At 41.3% G+C, this 24,870-nt stretch overlaps 1 protein-coding gene across 1 annotated transcript; it reads left to right on the top strand.

Moving 5' to 3' along the window:
* The first annotated feature begins 845 nt into the window (after nucleotides 1-845).
* NOXY38 (tetratricopeptide repeat (TPR)-containing protein) lies at nucleotides 846-10,168 on the top strand. Its single transcript, XM_079039112.1, has 29 exons — nucleotides 846-1,037; nucleotides 1,397-1,639; nucleotides 2,557-2,618; nucleotides 2,699-2,888; nucleotides 3,165-3,296; nucleotides 3,385-3,544; nucleotides 3,629-3,822; nucleotides 4,043-4,144; nucleotides 4,260-4,395; nucleotides 4,473-4,601; nucleotides 4,730-5,039; nucleotides 5,272-5,376; nucleotides 5,512-5,630; nucleotides 5,926-6,034; nucleotides 6,124-6,258; nucleotides 6,555-6,683; nucleotides 6,789-6,959; nucleotides 7,076-7,162; nucleotides 7,243-7,383; nucleotides 7,479-7,628; nucleotides 7,700-7,768; nucleotides 7,860-8,018; nucleotides 8,100-8,156; nucleotides 8,254-8,294; nucleotides 8,382-8,501; nucleotides 8,659-8,968; nucleotides 9,085-9,192; nucleotides 9,305-9,376; nucleotides 9,480-10,168. Exons 2-29 carry the CDS (start codon nucleotides 1,414-1,416, stop codon nucleotides 9,882-9,884), a joined length of 4,128 nt encoding a protein of 1,375 aa, XP_078895238.1. The 5' UTR covers nucleotides 846-1,037; nucleotides 1,397-1,413; the 3' UTR covers nucleotides 9,885-10,168.
* The last annotated feature ends 14,702 nt before the right edge of the window (nucleotides 10,169-24,870 follow it).

The following is a 24,870-nucleotide window of genomic DNA, read 5'->3' as shown; positions in this document are numbered from 1 at the left end:
TGTGATGAGGAACTTAGTACATTTGTTGTTGATTGTTGTTTTGGTATCAATTTTTGGCTTCAAATTTTTGTTATTCAAACTGGAGTGAGTTTTAGGGTTGTACTTCATGGTGAGTAAGACAATCATTATGAAAAACTTGTTATTTGGTTTCAACAACTTGTTCTTTAGTTTCAACGTCAGTTACCCAAAATTTTTCTCTGATATTAGAAAGTAAATCACAACTCTAACCCTTCGTTTCCTTTTAAGCCATCTTTTAAGTGATGATTACTTCATATACCTAAGATATCCAACTCGATCAAGTACGTAAACTAGGGCAGACATAGGGGTTCTCGGGATGGCCGATGCAACCCCTCAAATTTTGCAGCATAATGTAATTTTTTTGGGAAATTTTCTGACGTGCCACCCATAAAATCATGTGTGCTACCCCTGAGATACTGTCTTATGTCTGCCTTTGTACGTAAATATGATGTGCTAAGACGTTTATTGGCTTTTCAAGGTGTAATGACTATAAAATGGAGTGTCTCTAACGGTGTTACGAGTTTTATGGTCACGTTAGATGCAACGTCACCTAAGGTTACCCTATAAGACACATAATCTGACATCTTCAAAAAAAAACCTTTCTAAATTTCAGACATTAAAAAAGTAATATTAAAATAAATACGTAAAAACATCAACAAACTTAAGGGTTATGAAATTTCACTGATCTTTACATCATTTTAGAAAAACCTTATGAAATGATATAATAAAATAAATGTCACGCAAATGACCTAACGAAAGGTTACACAAACCGAGCCAATTGCGAAAAGAGATTAATGGACCTTTGAAATAAAAATACATGACATAATAAAACTACACACTCGCAAACCCCTCCTCTCCCTAACTCTTTCTCTCTCTCACAGAGTAACCACACGCTCGCCCTCGGCCGCCACAGCCTCCATCCCTCCATTCCCTTCTCAATTCGCTGCTATTCGTACACAACTTTCTCTTAATTCCCTGTATTTTATCCGCCGATTTCAATCGGTGATATTCAAATACAGGTTGCTTTTTCTTTTATTTATCTCTCACTCTGATTTTAACGTGCGTATCAACATTTCTACACGAGGGTTTTGCTTCAATATAGTGACTGTTGATAGCTGAATCAAATTTATGTCTATATTTTTTTCATGTATATGTCAATTTTGAGGTTATTTTCATTAGATATCTATCTCTTTTGTTAGTTTAGCAAGTTTCGTACTTCACTTCATTGTTTAAACGAGTTATGAATGCGTAGATTGGTCGAGTCTTTTCTCAAATGGGTTTTCTTTTCTGATTCCTTAAATAGTATGTGTTTATTTTGATTAACACCTTGATTCAGATACACTGATATAGATTGTGCTCGTTTGTTTTCTGGATTTAGGTGATTGGGAAGTAGATATGGCTGGGAAATCAAGCAGAGGGCGGAACAAGAAAGGGGCACAAAACGCCACGAATGCTACTGAACAAGCGGTCTCATCCAACGGTCATTCTAAAGATAACTTGAATCCTGTGGAAGAAACAAAGGTGGAAGCTAATGGAGTCCCGGCTTCAGCTGAGATACAAACCACGCAGCCAGAGGTCAATGAGTCGGACAATGTAAATTTGGAGAACCAGCCGAAGCAAGGTAAAGTTTTTTTGTTTGTTTGCAATCGTGCTTTTATTCTTGTTTGTATTTCTTTGATGTAGCAAATTCAAAAGCATATAGAAATTGTGGTAATATGTTGATGTTAGAGGTATTTGAGCTCCCCTCATCTGCGTCATCATTTTTTTTCGACCCAATGGGCTTAATGGGGACACGAATGACCTTATATATGAGTTTTCCTTTTTTTTACTCAATGCATAATGAATGACTTAATCGAGAAAGTCAAGGATTCCTTTTTAAGTCTTTAACTTTTTACAAGTTGGCTCTTGTTTATTTTTATCCCATTACCCATTTTCTCAAAAAAATTAAACATCATTTTTCTCAACATCACTTTATCCATATATCACTTATTGGGAAAAAAGAAACATGTCCTTAGGGTCATTAGGTTGCATTAATAATTGAACAGGGGGAGATAATAGTATTGGGTATAACTATATGCACAAAGGATAATCATGATATGTCTTGGATCACTATTTGGAGGAATTAAAGATATGTTTCATACAACACGGTAGACATGTAGGTTTCCGTGATTTTACCTGTTTATACAAAATATGCAATGATTTCATTTTAGGACCAAAATAAATTGTGTTGGTTCCATAATAAATTATGTTGGTTACGTAAGTTGGTAAAAGAGTGAACCTTTGTTGCATTAATTTGTAAAAAGTTGAAACATTGTTGCATTTTAACCAGTTGGTTGCATATTCCTAGAATGAAATGTGGTTGCAGAAAATGGGAAAAAGAGAAACATTGTTGGCTTAATGCACATTTAACCCTATGATGCATGCAGAGTTAGAGATTCTAGTTGTATATAGAAAAAGAAAGAGCAGTAAGATAACTAAGAACAAGTGTTTTCATGATTAAAAATATAAAGTTTACAGAGTCTTGGATCCTATTTGCAGGAGACATTCATCTTTTCCCTGTTCCGGTGAAAACACAATTTGGTGAAAAGCTTGAGCTACAGGTATGCTGGTATCTTTAAGTTTGATTGTTTTATATAAGTTTTAGGTTTGAATGATAAATAAATGTTTATGAAATTTGCAGTTGAGTCCGAGTGATTCTGTTATGGATGTGAGGCAGTTTCTTCTTGATGCTCCAGAGACATGTTTCTTTACTTGCTATGACTTATTACTGCACACTAAGGATGGATCGAGTCATCATTTGGAAGATTATCATGAAATTTCTGAAGTTGCTGACATCACTGCGGGGGATTGTTCTTTAGAGATGATTGCAGGTATAGCTAGCTAGTCTTTGCCTTTGGTATCATGGAATGTGAATCCTTCCATTTTTTAAGCTTCACTTCATTTTTTAGCAACATTCATTGAAACATTACAATAAATCTAACCCATAAGTCCTTTTTTCAAAAACATTAACGATTCCAATTAAATAACAGTTTTACTTTCTAGAAATATGATGATGGAATGTGGGACATGATTTGATTTGTCATTGGAAACATAGTTTATTGGCAAGGATTGATAATAATAATAATAATAAATGGAAATGTTTGCAGCCCTTTATGACGATAGATCCATCAGGGCTCATGTCCACCGAACCCGAGAGTTGCTTTCTCTCTCAACACTCCACTCCTCATTATCAACATCACTCGCATTGCAACATGAGAATGCAACTGCAAATTCAGGAGGTTTGGTTTGTTTTGTTTTTTTGTATAAAATATTCGTTGAATTACTTTTTTTTTGACTGATGGATTGATCATTTCCAAATTAAAATAGATCCTACTGCAAAAACGGAGGTTTTAGAGCTTGAGAATTTGGGGTTCATGGAGGATGTCTCTGGTTCGCTTTCAAATTTGTTGTCATCTCCTTCCAAAGAGATCAAATGCGTTGAAAGTATTGTGTTTTCCTCATTTAACCCTCCTCCAAGCTACAGAAGGTTTGGTTTGGTTTGGTTTGTTTCCCATCAGCAAATAGCAATCTTCTTTTAAGGTGTAATAATTAATGTTCATTATATTTTCAGGCTTGTTGGAGACTTAATTTATCTGGATGTTGTCACACTCGAAGGAAGCAAGTATTGTATAACTGGAACCACAACCACATTTTATGTCAACTCAAGTTCCGGAAATACCCTCGACCCAAAACCCACTAAAGCTGCTTCAGAAGCAACTACCCTTATCGGGCTCTTGCAGAAGATTAGCTCCAAATTCAAGAAAGGTGAATAAGGATGTTTTATACTCTTTCATATTGAAAAGGGCTAGGCTAGTTACAAGAAATAGCATCCTACTTCCAATCTTTCTATTACAATATTTACCCAATGCAATAATAATCGGATAGATTTTCAAAGTACAATGCTGTAATAATACTCTATTAAAAGTAGACTGCTATTTGGAAACAATCTCATGTTTTTGTTTTTTTTTTAAAAAATCTATTGAAGCTTTTCGTGAAATGTTGGAACGCAAAGCTTCTGCTCATCCATTTGAAAACATCCAGTCGTTGTTGCCTCCAAATTCGTGGCTTGGATTGCACCCTGTTCCTGGTAATAGTAATAATATTTTATCCTTTCCTGATAATTTAATTTTTTTAGTGATGTTTCACATTTTCATGCTATTGATATCAATTATCTTACCTTTTTATTGCATCATGTAATGTAGATCATAGACGTGATGCAGCTAGAGCAGAGAATTCACTTACTCTTTCCTTTGGGAGCGAGTTAATCGGTATGCAAAGAGACTGGAATGAGGAATTGCAATCTTGTAGAGAGTTTCCTCATGCAAGCCCTCAAGAAAGGTGCAAACTCACCTAGTATAGTTTGCTTTCTGTTTTAGAATATATATATGTAACTTTTTTGGCTTCATGTATTGTAGAATCTTGAGAGATAGAGCCCTGTATAAGGTTTCTTCTGATTTTGTTGATGCTGCAATAAGTGGTGCTATTGGAGTCATCAGCAGATGCATCCCACCAATTAATCCAACCGATCCAGAATGCTTTCACATGTAAGTAAATAGTATATTTTTATGTTTATCTTTATCTCTAACCCTGTCTGATTCCATTCCACTAGACAGAAGACAAGAAACACATTATGTATGAATGGTTTAAAATTTGTGTGTGGTTTTACTATTAGGTATGTTCACAACAACATATTCTTCAGTTTTGCTGTTGATGCGGATCTTGAGCAGTTGTCAAGGAAGCAATCATCAGATTCCACCTTGGTGAAATCATCTGTTGTTAATGGGGAGAATCAGAATCATAGCCTCAATGGTGTTGTGGATGTGCAATCTGAGGCACAGCTGGCAGAGAGTGAACAAGCCACATATGCGTCTTCAAACAATGATCTAAAAGGCACAAAAGCTTACCAAGAAGCTGATGTTCCTGGATTGTATAATCTTGCTATGGCCATTGTTGACTATAGAGGTCATAGAGTAGTAGCACAGGTGCATATAACATCCTATCTTTTTTTCTAAGTACATTTTCTTAATAAGAAAATATACAATGCTATAATTTTGAGGTAGATTTATCAAAGTACAATGCCCTTATAAGTAAAAAATTGGAGCAACAATGTTCCAATAGATATAAATGGAAGTAGGTTGCCATTTCTTGCATCTAGCTCCTTTTCATAATGCATATTTTTTCTCTATCTTGGATCTTAATCCTTTTTGTCCACAGAGTGTTCTACCTGGAATTTTACAAGGTGATAAATCAGATTCGCTTCTGTATGGGTCTGTTGACAATGGCAAGAAGATCTGCTGGAATCAAGATTTTCATTCCAAGGTCAGGATATATATATATATATATATATATATATATATATATATATATATATATATATATTTTCCCTCTTTATCTTTTTGTATTGTGTACATTTCTTTCTGTAATTTGTGCTAAACTATATCTAACTAACATTAGGTACTTGAAGCTTCAAAACGCCTGCGGGTGAAAGAACACAGTGTTCTTGATGGATCAGGAAATGTGTTCCAGATAGCTGCACCAGTTGAATGCAAGGGCATTGTCGGAAGTGATGATAGGTGATTTTTTTCAACTGGATTTCACCGATTCATTTGTTATAATTACTTTCATTGTGTTTTGAAAACATAACAACAACAATGTCATTAATAAAACAAAGCAATAATTCTTGAAAATTCCAAACAGTACTTACAATGCTATTGATCGGGTATATTATTCAAAGTACAAATGAAGTTTTAGTTTGTTGCTCTATTCAGATGGCCTTTGCATCATGTTATAGATTGCTTTCTTTTATCTGAGATTTTGATTCTAGTTATGCAGTGCTGACTGAATTGATTTTTGACATTTCATGTCCAGGCACTATCTCCTGGACCTGATGAGAGTCACTCCTCGTGATGCAAATTATACAGGAACAAATTCCAAGTTCTGTATACTGAGACCCGAATTGATCACTGCCTTTTGCCAGGTAATAAAGATATACATCATGTAGAACCTTTTTCCTTCTTTTTTGTTGCATATATGATTGTTGATATAATATGTGTTGTATGTGAGAAGGCTGAAGCAGCAAAGAGTTCAAAATCTAAGGGTGAGCCACAGGAAAAGGAAAAACATGCATCTCCAAAAGTTGATACTACTGTTGTTGAACAACAAGATCAAACCGAGACAGCCGAAACTTCTGATGTTAAACCGGTAAGTTTGTCTAAACCCGTATACTTTACTTTTTTTTCCATAATTTGTTAGTTTTTTATTCCCGGTTTTCCAATTTTTTTTTATTTTTTTATATCATTATAAGATACAGAAAAGCAGAAGATACTTTCATCCTTTTATCCAGAAAACTTTCTATACTAATTAAATAACATATACTCATGTTTCTAACTTTATTGTGTTCAAGTGTTTGAACCTATACGTTTTTTAACTGCAACTGATATTATTAATGGATTAAAAAATATGTTTATGATTGTTGTTTAAAACCGAGTCGAGTGCAGCATGAGTCAGAAGAGGATAAAACGGTCATTGAAGAATCTGGCTCTAAGACTGGTGATGTGGCGGTGGAGGAGGATATAAAGTTTAACCCTAATGTATTTACAGAATTCAAACTGGCTGGGAGTCCCGAGGTAATTCTGTCTATGTAAAAGACACAAATGGCCTTGTCATTAAAAATATGTCATAGAAAGCTTGTAGTTAAAAAGACGCAAATGCACTCATGATGCATGTAACAGGATATTGCTGCTGATGAAGAAAGTGTACGGAAGGTGAGTTCATATCTCAAGGAGGCTGTGCTTCCAAAATTTATACAAGATCTTTGCACACTTGAAGTTTCACCAATGGACGGCCAGACACTCACTGAAGCACTGCATGCGCATGGAATTAACGTTCGCTACATCGGCAAAGTAAGAAATTACATATATATATATATATATATATATATATATATATATATATATATTATAAAATCTATATTGCTTTTATTGTTCCTATGTGATTACTTCTTTTTACATTATTTCAGGTAGCTGATGGTACGAAGCACTTGCCTCATTTATGGGATCTTTGTTCCAATGAGATCATTGTTAGATGTGCAAAACACATCCTCAAGGTGAATTCAATGATCTTTATTTAATTAACCATAGGTAAAACCGTAAAAAGCCGAATTCATGTTATAAAAATGCTTTACAGGACGTGCTGAGAGATACAGCAGATCATGATATCGGACATGCAGTTGCTCATTTCTTCAATTGTCTATTTGGAGACTGTCAGGCGGTTTCTGTTTCTGGAAAAGCCGTTGCTAATAATACACAGTCCAAAAATCAGAAGAAGGTCATTAGTTTTCTTTTCGGTTATGAAAAATACAAAATTGAGATTTATAAAGGTAAATGAGTTCAAGTCCTGATGTTGATTCATGGATTTAACAGGAGGCAGCCTCAGGAAAATCCACAAAAAGGTCAAAAGTTGGAGGTGCTGCTAGTAGTAGTAGTAGTAGTAGAAAACAAGCATCCTGCATGAGTCTTAGTTCTGAAAGCTTGTGGGCTGATATTCTTGAATTTGCCAACGTTAAATACCAGGTAAAATCAACTTACTTCATCTTCATACTTCATCCATCCTACCAAACAGATTTCATATTCTCTATTTGCAGTTTGAATTGCCAGAGGATGCAAGGTCACGTGTGAAGAAGGTTTCAGTTATCCGCAACATTTGCCTCAAGGTATACTTTCTGCATCATATTATTTTTTTTATTAAATTCTGTTGAATGATAACGTGACTTATCTACTAAATTGTCTGGCATTAACAAACAGGTGGGGGTAACCATAGCTGCTAAAAAGTACGATCTGAGTGCAGGAACACCTTTCCAAACATCAGATATTTTGAATCTTCAACCTGTGGTCAAACACTCAATACCCGTATGTTCAGAAGCAAAAGAGCTCGTGGAAACAGGAAAGGTCCAGTTGGCAGAGGTTAGTAACATTTTTTTTTTAAATTGTTATATATGTCACATAAATATGACTTGTCTTTTATTTATTTTTTTTTAATTTCAGGGGATGCTTAATGAAGCGTACACTTTATTTACGGAAGCATTTACAATACTTCAACAGGTATGTATGTTTTATGATATCTTTCATTTCATTTCATGGTGGGTAAGGGTTAAATGAGTGATTATTTTTAATATTTAAATTAAATTATGAAATGCAGGTGACGGGTCCAATGCATCGTGAGGTTGCTAATTGCTGTCGGTATGTTTCCTAGTTGAAATAATTATGTTTGAACTTTCTAAAATTATTATTTTATCTTTAATTATATTGGAATTTTTATTTTTGTAGTTACCTTGCAATGGTTCTTTATCATGCCGGAGACATGGCTGCAGCCATTATGCAGCAGCATAAGGAACTTATTATAAATGAGCGCTGCCTTGGGCTTGACCACCCTGACACAGCTCACAGGTACCCATTTATAATCAAATAATTTTTTATCTTTTGAACCTAAAAATAGTTTGAAATAAAGTAGCAGCATTTCCATCTGAAAATGTAAATAATTTGTCGTTATTTAAATACCAAATCCTTTGATGGATTAGAAATAAATAAATGGAATGTTTTGCAGCTACGGGAACATGGCCCTATTCTATCACGGACTGAACCAATCAGAACTGGCGTTGCGCCACATGTCGCGTGCCCTGCTTCTATTAAGCTTATCATCTGGGCCAGATCACCCTGATGTTGCAGCAACTTACATTAATGTTGCAATGATGTATCAAGACATTGGGAAAATGAACACAGCTCTTCGTTATCTACAAGAAGCATTGAAAAAGAACGAGAGGCTTTTGGGAGAGGAACATATCCAGACTGCTGTCTGCTATCATGCACTTGCAATTGCTTTCAACTGTGTTGGAGCCTACAAGCTCTCTCATCAGGCATGCTTACATCCATGCTTTACTATTTTCCATCCATGTTTAAAAAAAGTCACAGACAAGTGTATATTATTATATATCACTTGTAGCTTAGCTTAGCTTACTGTTTCGTTTGGCAGCATGAGAAGAAGACGTATGACATACTTGTGAAGCAACTTGGAGAGGATGACTCAAGGACTCGCGACTCCCACAACTGGATGAAAACTTTTAAAGTGCGCGAGGCGCAGGTACTATTTTGCAGCCCTGCTTTTATTTTAATTATTTAATATTTAATATTCAATATATATATATATATATATATATATATATATATTTTCTGATTATATAATATGATGACAGATGACTGCACAAAAGCAGAAAGGGCAAGCTGTGAATGCGGTTTCAGCTCAGGCAGCAATTGATCTGTTAAAGGTATATTTGGTTTGGGTTGGTCTGACGAATGAGATTGTTGGTTTTAAAATGGGTAGTAAATTAATTAGCAATGTTGTTTGTTTGTAAATTGTAAATTGTACAGGCTCACCCTGATTTGATACAAGCATTCCAGGCCGCCTCCGCTGGAGGAGCTTCCGGCAGCACCAACAACACCACAGTTCCTGGCGAAAACTTCCCTCGTGGTAGTGGTAGAGGTGTGGACGAAAGATCCGCCCGTGCAGTGGCGGAGGCCAGGAAGAAAGCCGCCGCCAGAGGTCTATTAATCCGGCCGCACGGTGTCCCTGTCCCGGCTATGCCACCGCTCACCCAACTCCTTAACATCATCAACTCTGGTATGACACTGGAAAACACCACCACCGGAGATGATGCCAACACCAACGGAGCAGTGGTGGTGGAAACCACCACCCCGGTTGGGTTAGGTCCAGGGTTAGGCGCCTTGGACCCTAAGAAAAACAAGCAGAATGCTACTACTACTGCCACCAAGTAAAACTCTACTACTAGATCATTTTTCTAACGTTTTACTCGACATTAGCCTGGGACTGTCTGGGAGTATGTTGGATTTGAGGGGTTTTTGACTATTTCATTATCATTATTTTTTTTTCAATAATTATTGGCCAATCAAACTATAATAGGATGGGTGGGTGACTGGGTGTTAGTTGTATTTTTGGCGATTGTGTCAGTCGTTGACTACGACACGCATGTAAAACTAAAACTAGTGCTTGGATCTTGTTTTAATTTAGCGTCGCAACTCGCTATGGATTTTTTGCCAAATCTTACTTTTGCTTGCATCTTGTTAATCTCTCTTATTTTTTCTTATTTCACCCCGAAAAGGTGTAAATTATGTACATCATACATTTTTTTTTTGGAATTGATATAAATGGAACAAAATGTGTAATGGTCGAAATATTGATCAAATCTTGCTTTGTATATCTTGAACTAATTATGGGATTATTAGACTAAAATAAGTTGGTCAAGATGCTGCGATAGTAATTTTGTAATCAAGTCGAAATTTAATTTTATCTTTTGTTTTGGATGTAAAGTAGACACGGGATAATATGTAATTCCCACTTCTGAAAATTTTCCAAACTTACAAAATTCGGAACCACTGATATCACATCACTGTACCAATCTTCAAATTCATGTTTATCCTTCTCAATCAATCATGCTTGCCCGACTTTAATCAAGTAACGTGTGTTTTTAATTTCTAACGTTTCTTTAATCTCGGGCCATGACTTCACCTCTGGCCATCTCCATCATCGCCTCTCCCCTCCCCTTCAATCCACTGGAGCTTCCATTCAAAACTGACGGCGTTTCTAAAAATAATGAACCTACTCATCTTACTTCACCTCCTTATCCCTTCCCCCACTTTCATTATCATAGAACAACCACACAGTGCAGTAAAAAGTTGTGCATCTGTTTGGTTTACGATATTTGAGTTTCCGGCAGAATCTCAACGAATGAAAATCAAATTACAAGAAAATGAAAGACAAATTAGAGTCCAAGAAAATGCTAGTATCAGATAGAACACAACTGAATTTTAAGAGAATGGAAGAACATAGCGAAATGAATGTTAGTTTTAGGGAATTAGAATAACAATATGTAAACTTGGATAATTTCTAGGATCGTGTTTTTCCAACACTTTCCGAAAATCTGTCATTCGTTCCTTTTTGCTTGGGGTAAACGAATTCAGAAGTGAGATAATCCAAGAACAAAAACCAATCCGAATTACAAGGCTAATTCGAATTGAGAAACACATAATACATTTGCTTGATGTGTTCTTGAGAGATGGAGAGAATCTGATGAACAAATTTATATAGAACGTAACCCATTTTCTGGAACATGTAATATGTTTTTATACAAGAGAGAAATGTAGTTAATGGTGGTTACATGCAGTTTCGGCGCCAAAAAGGTGGTTGGACATATGGTTATAAGACATAACCGATTCTAACATCACAACGATGTCACTAATTGTTTTTGGCGGGAAATGCATGCTTGGAACCACTGCCAGGGGTTCTGCCCCATGGACCCCGCTAGGGGAGTGCCCCTTGGAACCCCGTACCCAAGGGTGCTGCCCCCGACCTCCATATCCCAAGCTCACATTTATCATTCCAAGTGTGCACTCTGTAGGTTCAATATCGGTGAGTGAAATAGAACTCAACATATCTCAATATTAATAACAACTACACTCAAATATGTTGATAACATTAAAATCACCAACAATCGAGATGTAGAAATGATTGATTATGCATTTAGTTTTCTTTTTCAAGCCAAAACCAAAAAGCTAAACAATGAAATATCACAAACCTATTTCACACTTGTCTTCAAGATATGATTCAATTTTGGGATGAACAAGCTTAAAGTACTTTAAACTATAGAATCCAACGAAGAATGAATATAAACATGTTGAATCCGATGAACATTAAATATGAATCTGCACCTGTAGTAGAATATGTAAAACATCAATAATCCATTCCATCATTTCCTTGTACGGTCAATGTCGAGGGTGACCTATAGAAAGGAATCGAACTTGAAAATATCCATAACCCCTATCTACCAATTCACCAACCCAAATCACCAAACCCTACATCTACATTTCTAGTTCTAAACCTATTGTTAAGTTAGGATCTTAGGCTCGGACAATAAACTTTAAATGAAATTAAAATATAGAATATGCAACAATTATCCAAGAATAATAAAAATACAATATGCACAACTGTTTCATATAATTTGCAAGGAAAGTTACAATAAGTGTGAAAAACTCGATTTAATACACTTATTCTTGACAAGCGTCCTCATGCACCTTCCTGCACTTGCCACAAGTGTGGCCCCTCTCACCTCCAGATCGTGAATCAACGGGCTTGAACCACTTTGTTGTCGGTTGTGACTGAGCTGGGGTCTGCCTCTTCTCTCTCGTCTGGGTCTCAATCTCGATCTCTTCCCTCCGAGTGAAAGACTGCAGCTCAAAGGGAGAATAGTACCGTTGGGTTGATACAAACTCATGAATCTCCATCTTGAGCATGCTTTAGTAACGCGACATTTGGACCTACTCCAAAGCAGCATACTCGGGGCAGAATTGGGCTCTATCTGTAAACATCTTGGTGATATTCGTCACTGAATTTGTCGCGTGCCTCAGCAAAAGATACTCTTGAGCTAACCTATCCCTCTCTACTATCGGTACATACTCGGTACGAAGCATCTCTGAAAACTGCTCCCATGTCACTGCGGATTTCTCCACAGGAGATGAAGCACCGGTCACCACTCACCAACTTCCACCAATCCTTCTCCCTTAAATGAAGAAGGTTCAGAGTGCACCTGACCTTCTGGTCCTTCGGACACGAACAAGTGAAGAAACAACCTTCCACATCGGATAACCACCTCATAGCAACAATCGGGTCCTTGAACCCATCAAACCCCAGTGGCTTCGTGTTGCTGAAGTCCCAGTACTGAAATGACCCCCTCCCCTGGAGTCCCACAACAACGACTATTGTGGCTACGACAATAGTAGCCTCGGTGACGACAACATAGCGCTCATCAAATATGTCGATCATAGCGGTCTTAGTAGACCCAAAAACCTTTGAGATTTCCTCCCTAATAGCCATGGTCACCTGAGTGCTGATCATCTCACAAATCTCCTCATCTGTCAATCCGGGCCTTTTTGGGCCACCAGCTCCTTATATAGAACCTCTAGTGACCGACATACTGAAAACAAACCGGAATACATCAAAAAAGCCACAATTCATACTATTATAACATAAAAAAATTACTAAACCCTCAGGGTTCATGATTTCCTTGCTACGCATACGGGTCATGTGCTTCCAGAAGTACGGACCCATACTACCTTCCACACCTACTCGTATCTGTCTCAAGGGGTCGTCATGGACCACCTGGCCATAAGGCCCAACATCTAGGATATGCATACATCCTATACATATTCTCTCAAGAGTGCCTAATCCTTCCTCACGCTGGCTTGCTACAATCCATACTCACTCATGAAACTTCCAATAACCCTGCGGCCGCTCGTGTATGCTAATCATACATAACACTGGATTTGATAGACATTCAAATACTTGATTCTACCCTAAGACCACAACCAGACAAGCAACATGAAATAAGGCTAAATCAAACATTCTCAGGCAATAAAATCTTAGTTATGTACATTTATGATGCACACACACCAAGCAACCACATTAACAATGTCAGTTCCATCAAGCATAACACGAAACTCTCCTATGATATCAAGCATCGTACAACAGGAAATTCTATCATGCAATTCCCAGAGATCCTTAGCCTACATACTAGCATGTAATTCTATCAATACACAAAACAAGTGTGGGTATCTTGGGGAATCGCTTTCCTTGGCTCTGACTGATTTCACACATCGCATCCTTCTTGCCAGTCCCTTTATGGTTAAATTTTGAAAAGCATTTTGTAGATCCTTAGTTTGAGTCTAGAATCACACTAGTGTTCATCCAATTCTCTCAAACCAGAGTTCTGATACCAACTTGTAACATCCCAAAAATAATGACAAAAATTTTCATATTTAAAACCATTCAAAAATCCACAAATTACAAAACATAGTTTCTAAAAAATCAAATTCATGAACCAGAGTATCCCAAAATCATAAGTCAGATAAAAATTCCAGGATGATGTGAACAATCACACCTTTGACTTTCCACTATCCTCCGATGTACCTTCAACCATAAAATCAAAATGTTAGTGAAAGCTTAGTGAGTCCCCCCCTCTCAAAGTACCACCACACAAACATATAACAACATGCATACTGGGTCCACAACCATCGAAATAGATTACCCCTGAGCCCAGAACACAATTCTAGATTACCCTCTCGACCCACAACTCATGTATGGATTGCTCCCAAGCCTACAACATAAGTCTGGTTTGCCTTCTCGACCCACAAATTATGTCTGGATTGCTCCCAGGTTTGTTGGCTTCCGCACAAAGCAATATTGCCTCAACCCAACTACACTATGTCAACATATGCAACAGATCAACATATAACCAGCAAACAAATAATCATGCAGATCTACCAGTCTAATAGAACACTACAACATAGCAACATCATATATACCATGATATCATACAACCTAGTGGGCCGACCTTGGTGCCTTCGACCCACGAGTACAGTGAGGAAAAATCACCTCACAGTCTGAACGATAGCTGGACTGATCACTTCTCCAGATATTGTCTCTATAGATCACCTATGCAATAAACAGGGACCCAGTCTCAATCTACTATCCAAAATATCCCAAATGACCTAAAGTCAATCCTGTTCAAAGACAATGGTCAGCGGTCACAAGTCAAACGTCAACACCAGACCGAGTACGCCATGCGTACTCTAACTTTACACATGACATAAAGTCTCATTCCAAAATACGGTGTTCAACCAGGTTACATGCTGCGTAACCTTAATTATGCCCTGTGTACACATGCTGAATCCAAACTCTCCATTAAATGCTTAATACATAAAGGCCTTACGTCTAACTCTCAGATCTGGTTTAAATAAGTGTCCTAAGTGATAAAGTTCCAAATATTATGCACTTGCATGGTTTATCAAGGATCAAGAACAAGCCTTAATCTCACAACAACTTCTAAGGAACTCAAACTTATGCATGGATGGTTGGAAACGGCCAAGACACCATTTTTATGACTTAATACCCCTAAATATTTATGGAAATGCACTCTTTAAGGTCTAGAGTCGTTCATACTCAAATGGACCAAAAATAATGAGACAAAATGGCATAAAATCAACATTTAAACTAGATCTAATAATGGAAACATAAAGGTACAAACTTGATACCTTCTACAGATGAATGAAGGTGAAGAACTTCCAGATCCAAGGTTGATTCAAGCTTCCAAGCAACTCTACCAACTTCTTCTTCTTTCAAAAGCACTCAAAGTGCACTGTTGTGATATGTGCTCGGGTCGACGGGTCTTGATTTGGATCCGGATCAGAGATCTAGATGTGGTACCATCAATAGGTCTCTGATGAGATACCTAAGCTACAATCATAGCAAAGTCATTAGAGTTGCCCCAGGGACTGTGCCCCAAGAGCAAGCTCCGACGATCAAGTTATATCAGTTGGTAGAGATGAGATGGTTCTCCCTAGCTATAGAGAACCATATTGGTGTGTTGGGTGTGTGTTTGGGTATCATGGAGGATGATGCCTCTAGGGTTTACGTCCCAGGAAAGGTCCAAGGGGAGATCCCTCCCTATTAGGGAGATTATGCTCTATTTATGGGGGACAATTAGGTCAAGGGAGAGTTAGGTCAGGCCATGGGCCAGCCCAACTCAGGCCTAGCTAGCAAGAAGCTGGGTAAGGCCTCTTGGGGTTGTCAGGCGAGTACCAGGAGTGGGCCAGGCAAGGCTGGCACACCAAGTATTGACGTATGGGCCATGCTAATGGACCATACGTTAACATGAACCAAACTACGGTTAGGGTTTCAAGGAGGACGTTGGGGGGAATGGAGGTTGAGAATTGAAGGGTTTTATGCAGGTTAAGGTGCTTAAATAGGGCTCAAAACCCTGAATTTAGGGTTTGGACTCTGGACGAGTACACCCTATGTACTCCTATCTACGCTCCACATAGTTCATTAAAGGTCTGTCCACATTTTCCCTTCTACACAATGCGTAGAGTCCATCTGTGCCTTGCGTAGATCAAAACTCCATACTTACACATAACAACTATAGAAAAGAATTACCTGCAAGGATTGGGTGTTTCAATTCTCCCCCACTTAAATCAGACTTTGTCCTCGAAGTTCGGTGCCACGAATAAATCTGGGTAATGTTCATGTATCTCCGCCTTAGGTTTGCATGTCAACTCGGAACCCTTCTGATGTTGTAGCACCACAATCAAATAGAATGCATGTATAAATATTTTTGAGAAGAAACGTACCCGTGACCACCGCAGGGTCTGCCACCGCTTCTTCGTGACCCAATGCTAGAATTCTCCCAACTCCACCGACATTTCCAGCTTTTGGACAATCTCTCTTGAAATGCCCCACATCACCGCATCCATAGCATGCTTGAACTAATCCAGTGGCAGGTACTTGGTTAACCGGTTGGGGCGGCGATTTACAGAATTAGGCAGTATGCCCTTTTCTGTTGTAGTTAAGACATTGCATTTCCCGACAATATCCGTTGTGGTGAAAATTACACTTGTTGCATTTGGGGAGATTACCATCATAAGGCTTAGCTGGTGCAGGATTAGCATGAACAACAACAGGTATAATAGCAACATGGACCGCCACTAATTGTTGCTTCTTTGAGGGTTCCTGAGAAGAATTGCCCTTTCTTTTATTCCAGGCTTTCTTCTTATTCTTGTTGTTGTTACTGTTGTTGTTGTTATTTCCCTTGGGTTGTTCTAGTGTAGGAACCAAAGAGTTTTGACGAGCTCCATGGTCAATGAGCGACTGTGCCAATTCCTTGGCACTATCAAAGGTAACAGGCCTGGAAGCCATTATACTTGCCTGAATTTGGGGTGACAGCCCCCAAATATACCTCTCTATCTTTTTGCTCTCCAGAGCAACCATTTCTGGACATAGGATTGCTAAGTCACATAATCGATTTGTATAGGTTGTTATGTCTGAACCAACCATAGTAAGACCCCAGAGCTCTTGCTCAAGTTTCTGAATTTCCCCTCGCGGTCAGTACTCCCACATCAACATGGTCTCCAAGTTCTCCCAAATTATAGAGTTAGCCACTACCAAGGTTAGTGACTTAACATGGCCGTTCCACCATGTTAGGGCTCTCTCAGCAAAGGTACAAACAACAAATTTGACTTTGCTACCCTCCGAGTAGGAGCAGATCTCGAAGACTGCCTCTGTTTTCTCGATCCATTGTTTAACGCCATTACTCCTCCAGCCCTGTTGAAGGTCCTGGGTTTGGTGTTTGAGAATTCCTTGTAGGTACACTCTCGTGAATGCCCATGATTCTCGTCGTGGTTAGAGGGATGCGCACCAACTCCTGCTCCACTTGCACCAGGAGTGTTTATATGAGACATATCAACTACAACAACTGCTGTGACCGCCACCTGAAACACGACAGTGTCGAATTGAGGAGGTGGTGGCGGAGGTGGTGTTAGAGCTTCATTAACAGGGTTACGCCTTGGGTTTCTCCGAGGAGGCATCTTTTACTATAAAATTTAAAAGATGAAAAAGTCAATTAGATATCAAGAATAAACATGAATTTGATATCTCTGACCTAAAATACTTAGTTCAATATGAATCTTGTAAGGAATTGGTAATAGAAGTCTATTAGAAGTACAACTTGCTGAAAGGTCTTATTTTTGTGGTTTGGGCTAGGCAATCATATGTATAGGCCTTAATGGGTTTATGGTCATGTTTTGTTGATGTTTGCATGTAACAGCCCGAAATCTAGGTATTCTTCTTTTGGCTTTACATCTTGGTTAAGTTGGTGATTTAGGGTTTTCATGGTAGGCGAGTACGCTGGGCGTACTCGCGCGCCTCATTTGGAAGCGTTCCCCCTCAGGTATGCGGGGGGTACCCAAGGTTACGCCCGGCGTAACTCATTCAGACCCAAACTCTAAATTCCTTTGATGGGGCTATAAAAGGAACATGTGGCTGGTCTTCTCAGCCACCATCCCTCAGAGTGAAACCCTAAAAAGAGTGTACCATCGTTCTTAGGTCATTGTGTGTGTATTCTAAGCTTGGTGGTGCCATTCCAAGGTTGCAAAGGAGAAGAAAAGCTTGTTGGAGAGGCTAGAAGTGGTGCTCAAGCGTAGATCTGAACTTTGCAAAGGCTAAAGCTTCATTTCCAGGTATAAAGTTCAGATCTTGTCACTTGGTTCATGTTGTATGCTTAAAAGGTCATTTTCTAGGGTTTAAGTCCCAAAGGTGGAGACTTTTGTGCAAATGGCCTCCATAAGCTTAGATACTTCATATTTCTGATCTATTGGAGTTGTAGACTCATAAAAATGGCATCTTGGACGTGGGGTTTGCACCATGCATGAGATCTAGGTCCTTGAGTTTGAATAAAGGGTTGTTATGTGATGTTGGAGCCTTTACAGCCGTGCCAAGGCTTAAAGGTCTCGACTTTATGGGTTTAGACACACTAGAAGAGTCGGATCTAGAAGTGGAAGTAATGGCTTAACCGATTAAGAATAGAAATGGAGAGTGGCTGATTCTGGTTGTTACGCTGGGCATAACTTCCAGTACGCGCAACGTACTGGGTGGAGACCCCGATCAGGGAGGGGTTGGCGATGTACGCCCCGCGTACTCTCAGGGTTTGACTTTTGTTGACTTTTAGGGTTTTGGTCAACTTGAGGACTTTAGGTCAAGGAAGGGTAAAATGGTCTTTTACCCTAAGAGGAATGATGATAAGGAGTAAAGTTCTAAGTGGTGGAAGTCCTTGTGTAATAAATGATATTTTAATGTTTAGGCGAGGTTGAACCGTCGTTCGAGGTCGGTGTTAGCGAGGACACGAGATCTTAGACTTTCCACGAGGTGAGTCTTCTCACTATACTATACCCGGAAGGGTTTGACTGTGTGACCGGAAGGTCGCATATGGTATGAGATATATGTGTTATGTGTGATAAGTTAATCGTTATATGTGCCATGTATGATATGCTTGATATGGGCCGGAAGGCGTTGTAATGTGGACCGTAAGGTTGGCGTGGGTAGGACCGGAAGGTTTACCTAGTCGGGACGGAAGTCCCCTGAGACACATGGACCGGAAGGTCAGGGCCTGGAAAGGCGTATGTGCGTAGGTTGTATTTTGGGGAACTCACTAAGCAATTATGCTTACAGTTGTTGTGATATGCGTTTCAGGTACCAGCGAGGACCGTGGGAAGGCGCCGGCGTGATCTGTACACACTGATGGAGGATTTATGATCTTGGGATTTATATGATTTGTATTATGATATGATACATTGGATCTTTATGATTATTTTGGATGGAAATATGTTTTTAAGAAATGAAAAAAATTTGTTTTAAAAATTCTCGTTGTTACAAGTTGGTATCAGAGCCTTGGTTTGAGGGATTCGGGTGCACCTTCGGGCGTAACTGAACTCAAACCGAGGATTTGAGGAAATCTTTCAAAAACAAAAGCATAAAATTTTTATAAAGGATTTTGTGATAACTAAGGATGAAGCAGTGTGTACGATCAGCCAGTGCCCGAACGGTAAAAATCCCCAAAATACCCTTACAATATGTGTTATGAAATATGATATGATATGATATGCATGCTAGAAGACTAGATATTCATATTAGGACTAGAGTGGCCTGATTTGTGATGCCTTAGTCTAGGGAAATCTGCTGCTATGAGGTGCTTTGAGAACGAGTGGGTAGCTAGTGCATGGCAAGAATAGAGTACTCAGGATCCGGGGTTTGGGGAGTAGGACTTGGGGTGAATGCTGATGCAGTGTAGTCGATAGTATTGGGCCCGTACTACCGAAGACACCGGGTCAGTGGGCAACCCAAGTAAGAATCCCTAGGTATCGGAGACTGAGTAGGGTTGCGTTATCGAGTGCGATTATGCTCGATAGAGTCTCTGATATTTCTATGTTGTATTTCAGAGGCATCATGATTGGACCACGCCACAGACCTAGTACGAGCAGTGTGAGTGACGAGGAGATTCGTCAGATGATTCATGAGGAGGTGGCTGCAGCGATCCGGGCTGAGATTCCGGAGATGTTTGGGTCTATTAAGACCACACTGATGGAGACATTTGATGAGCGGGACGCCGCGTTGACTAAGGCTGTAGCCGCTGCAGCTACCGCAGCTGTGGCGGCTACCAGACCACAGGGAGGTGACTCGTTGCTGTTCCGGGAGTTCAGCAACACGAAGCCACCTGAGTTTGACGGGACGCAGGATCCGATCGCTGCGATGAGATGGATTGCTGATATCGAGGGATGCTTCTACACTTGTTCATGTCCGGAGCATCTGAGGGTACGGTTTGCCTTGAACCAGCTCCGCCTGGAAGCAAAGGATTGGTGGAAGTTCGTGACGGCGAACTTCACTCTGGCAGAGGTTTCAGCTGTGACATGGGAGAGGTTTACCACTATGTTCAGAGACGAGTACGTTCCCTCGGTAGAGAGGGAACGGTTGGTTCAGGAGTTCTTGTCCCTCAAGCAGGGTAATGATTCTGTCACGGTGATCACGTGGAAGTTTCATGAGAGGGCGATGTTCTGCCCCGAGCAGGTGTCCACGGAGCAGGCTCGGATGAGCCGGTATTTGGGTGTGCTGAGGAGGGATATCCGGGAGTTCGTATTGAACTCATCATACCAGACTTTTGCTGAGCTTCAGGCGAATGCCAGGAAGTGCAAGATCGAGTTGGAGACCCAGGCCAGGGAGGAGGCCGAGTCTTAATGGGTGGATCGGCAGCCGGCTCAGTCTCAGCCAGCAGCCAAGCAGACCAAGTCCGCCGATTCAAGGACGGGAGGTCAGAAGGGCCGCACTTGCGGAAAGTGCGGCAAGGGTCACGAGGGGACATGTCGATCAGGTGCTTGCTACAAGTGTGGCAAGGAGGGGCACATTGCTAGGGATTGCCCCAAGGGGTTTATGGTTTGCTTTCATTGCAACCAGACCGGCCATCGGAAGGCCGAGTGCCCTCAGCTTCTCCAGGGATCTGCACCTGCTGCTAGGGCTATTGTGACTCGACCAGTGAAGGCCGAGGCCCCGAGGGCTCGTGGGAGAGCTTTCCTGTTGACTGCGGAGGAGGTCCGCGCGGCGCCTGATGTTGTGGCTGGTATGTATTCTTTCATGTATTTATTATTCTTTTATGAGATGTTGTGCTTATTTCATGATATGCGTAGGTACTTTTCTTGTGAATTCTGTACCTGCTTTAGTATTATTTGATTCGGGTGCGAGTCGGTCTTTCGTATCTCTGGCTTTTAGTCAGCACCTCGGTATTGATCGAGAAGTGATGAGTCGACCTCTGAGGGTTTCCATAGCTGATGAGAAAGTGATATATGCCGCAGACGTGATTCGAGGATGTGTGCTCGAGATTTTTGGTGTCAAATTCCATATAGACTTGGTTCCTATAGTGATGGGGGATGTTTGCGTTATCGTGGGCATGGACTGGTTGAGTAAGTTTGGGGCAGTCATTGACTGCGAGAGATAGATGGTGACGATTCGAGACCCTGGTGGGGGAGTGCTTACGGTGTATGGCGAGGGGACCCGGTGTGGGTCGGCGTTTTGTTCGGCTGCCAGGGAGAGGCAGAGTTTGCAGCAGGGCTGCAATGGATTCATAGCCTACGTGAAGGATACTCAAGTGGCCGCGGGGAGGCCCAATTCGGTTGATGACGTTCCTGTTGTATGCGAGTTTTCGGATGTGTTCCCCGAAGAGTTACTAGGTGTGCCTCCGGAAAGGCAAGTGGAGTTCCGTATCGATTTGGTTCCGGGAACGGCGCTCATCGCCAAGGCGCCTTATCGTCTCGCTCCACCGGAAATGCAGGAGTTATCCTCGCAACTTCAGGAGCTGTTGGGGAAAGGGTTTATTCGACTGAGTAGCTCACCTTGGGGAGCGCCGATTTTGTTCGTCAAGAAAAAGGATGGTTCACACCGGATGTGTATCGATTACCGGGAGTTGAACAAGTTGACGGTTAAGAACCGATATCCGTTACCTAGGATCGACGATCTGTTCGATCAGTTGCAGGGGGCATATTGGTTCTCCAAGATAGACTTGAGGTCGAGTTATCATCAGATGAGGGTTCGGGATGAAGATATTCAGAAGACTGCTTGCTGAACTCGTTATGGACATTATGAGTTTGTGGTGATGCCTTTTGGGCTCACCAATGCCCTAGCTGCGTTCATGGATCTCATGAACAGGGTGTGCAGGCCGATGCTGGATCGGTCGGTGATCGTATTCATTGATGATATTCTGGTATATTCGAGGTATAGGGAGCAGCACGAGGAGCATTTGAGGGAGATTCTTGGAGATCGGAGAGGTTGTATGCCAAATTCTCCAAGTGTGATTTCTGGTTACGAGAGGTCCAGTTTCTAGGGCACCTCGTTAACCAGAAAGGGATTTTGGTCGATCCGGCCAAGATAGAGGCGGTGATGAGATGGGAAGTGCCGAGATCGCCCACAGAGATCAGGAGCTTTCTGGGTTTGGCTGGATATTATCGTAGGTTTATCAAGGATTTCTCCAAGATCGCCGTGCCACTTACTAGGATGACCCGGAAGGGTGTTGCATTTTCGTGGGGACCGGAGCAGCAGTCCTCATTCGAGATCCTTCGTCTGAAATTGTGCGAGGCCCTGGTGCTTGCACTCCCGGAAGGGATGGATGATTTTGTGGTGTACTGTGATGCATCTATATCAGGTTTAGGGGCGGTGCTTATGCAGAGGGGGCATGTGATAGCGTATGCTTCGAGGCAGTTGAAGCCTCATGAGTCGAGATATCCCACCCACGACCTGGAATTGGGGGCTGTGGTGTTTGCCCTCAAGATCTGGCGGCATTATCTTTATGGGGTTCGGTGTACCATTTACACGGACCACAAGAGTCTGAAGTACTTGATGGATCAGCCAAACCTGAATATGCGACAGAGGAGATGGTTGGATGTGGTGAAGGATTACGATTGTGAGATCCTGTACCACCCGGGTAAGGCTAATGTGGTAGCCGACGCGTTGAGCCGTAGGGCGGAAAGCGCCCCGATCCGAGATATTTTTATGAGGTTGACGGTGATGACCCTAATTTAAGATACCATTTGAGGAGCTCAGGCTGAGGCTGCGAAACCAGAAAACCAGAAGAGGGAGCGGGTTGTAGGTCAGGTATCAGGATTCGTTACGGATGGTCGAGGGCTTACGACTTTTCAGGGTCGGATTTGGGTACCGTTTGTGGGCGGTACACATACTATTTTGATGGAGGAAGCGCATCGATCGAAATTCTCGATTCATCCCGGGGCTACGGAAATGTATTTGGACCTAAGGAAGGAGTATTGGTGGCCCTGTATGAAAAGGGATGTTGCATGGTTTGTTGAGAGATGCCTGACTTGTCGGCAGGTTTAGGCCGAGCACCAGCGTCCGCACGGTAAATTGCAGCCGCTAGAGATTCCCGAATGGAAGTGGGAACAGATTACCATGGATTTTATCACCAAATTGCCGCGGACTGCGAGGGGAGTCGATACGATTTGGGTGATCGTGGATAGATTGACGAAGAGCACTCATTTTCTAGCCATCAGCGAAAGCTCTTCTGCGGAGAAGTTAGCGGAATTATACGTGAGGGAGGTGGTATCGCGACATGGGGTTCCGATGTTGATTGTTTCGGATTGGGATGTGCGTTTTACTTCCAGGTTTTGGAAGAAGTTTCATGAGGAGTTGGGTACGAGTCTGCATTTCAGTACCGCATACCACCCGCAGACAGACGGACAGAGCGAGCGGACGATCCAGGCGCTTGAGGATATGCTCCGTGCATGTGTTTTGGATTTTGGAGGGAGCTGGGACACCTATCTGCCTTTAGCAGAGTTTTCGTACAACAACAGCCATCATTCGAGCATTAGTATGCCACCCTTTGAGCTGTTGTATGGTCGGAGGTGTTGCACCCACATCTGTTGGGGAGAAGTGGGGCAGAGGGTGATGGGTAGCACGGAGATTGTACTCCAGACGACCGAGCAGATTCAGCAGGTCAGGCAGAGGTTGTTGACTGCGCAGAGTCGCCAGAAGAGTTATCCGGACAGGCGGCGGTCCGAGCTCGAGTTTCAGGTTGGCGACCTTGTGCTCCTAAAGGTCTCTCCTTGGAAAGGGGTGATACGATTCAGGAAAAGGGGCAAGTTGGGACCCCGGTATATTGGACCCTTCAGGGTAATTGCTAGGGTGGGCCGGGTAGCCTATCGGTTGGAGCTACCTGCTGAGTTGGGGCAGATTCATGATACCTTTCATGTCTCGCAGTTGAGGAAATGTATTGCCGACGAGTCGGCAGTGGTGCCATTGGATGATATTCAGGTGGATGCAGGCCTGAACTATGTGGAGAGACCAATAGCGATCAAGGATCGGAAAGTTAAGGTTTTGAGGAACAAGGAAGTACCCCTAGTACAAGTGCAGTGGCAACATCGGAAGGGGTTCGAGCTGACGTGGGAGACCGAGTCTGAGATGCGGGATCAGTATCCAGAGTTGTTTTCAGTATGAGACTTCGGGGGCGAAGTCTGATTCTAGTGGGGGAGAATTGTAACAGCCCGAAATCCAGGTATTCTTCTTTTGGCTTTACATCTTGGTTAAGTTGGTGATTTAGGGTTTTCATGGTAGGCGAGTACCCTGGGCGTACTCGCGCGCCTCATTTGGAAGCGTTCCCCCTCAGGTACGCGGGGCGTACCCAAGGTTACGCCCAACGTAACTCATTCAGACCCAAACTCTAAATTCCTTTGATGGGGCTATAAAAGGAACATGTGGCTGGTCTTCTCAGCCACCATCCCTCAGAGTGAAACCCTAAAAAGAGTGTACCCTCGTTCTTAGGCCATTGTGTGTGTATTCTAAGCTTGGTGGTGCCATTCCAAGGTTGCAAAG

This window comes from Lactuca serriola, chromosome 1, assembly GCF_051521515.1.
Source record: "Lactuca serriola cultivar US96UC23 chromosome 1, Lser_US96UC23_V15, whole genome shotgun sequence".
Taxonomy (NCBI): Eukaryota; Viridiplantae; Streptophyta; class Magnoliopsida; order Asterales; family Asteraceae; genus Lactuca; species Lactuca serriola.
The sequence above is the reverse complement of the archived record's forward strand: the minus strand, read 5'-3'. Positions and strand labels throughout refer to the sequence as shown.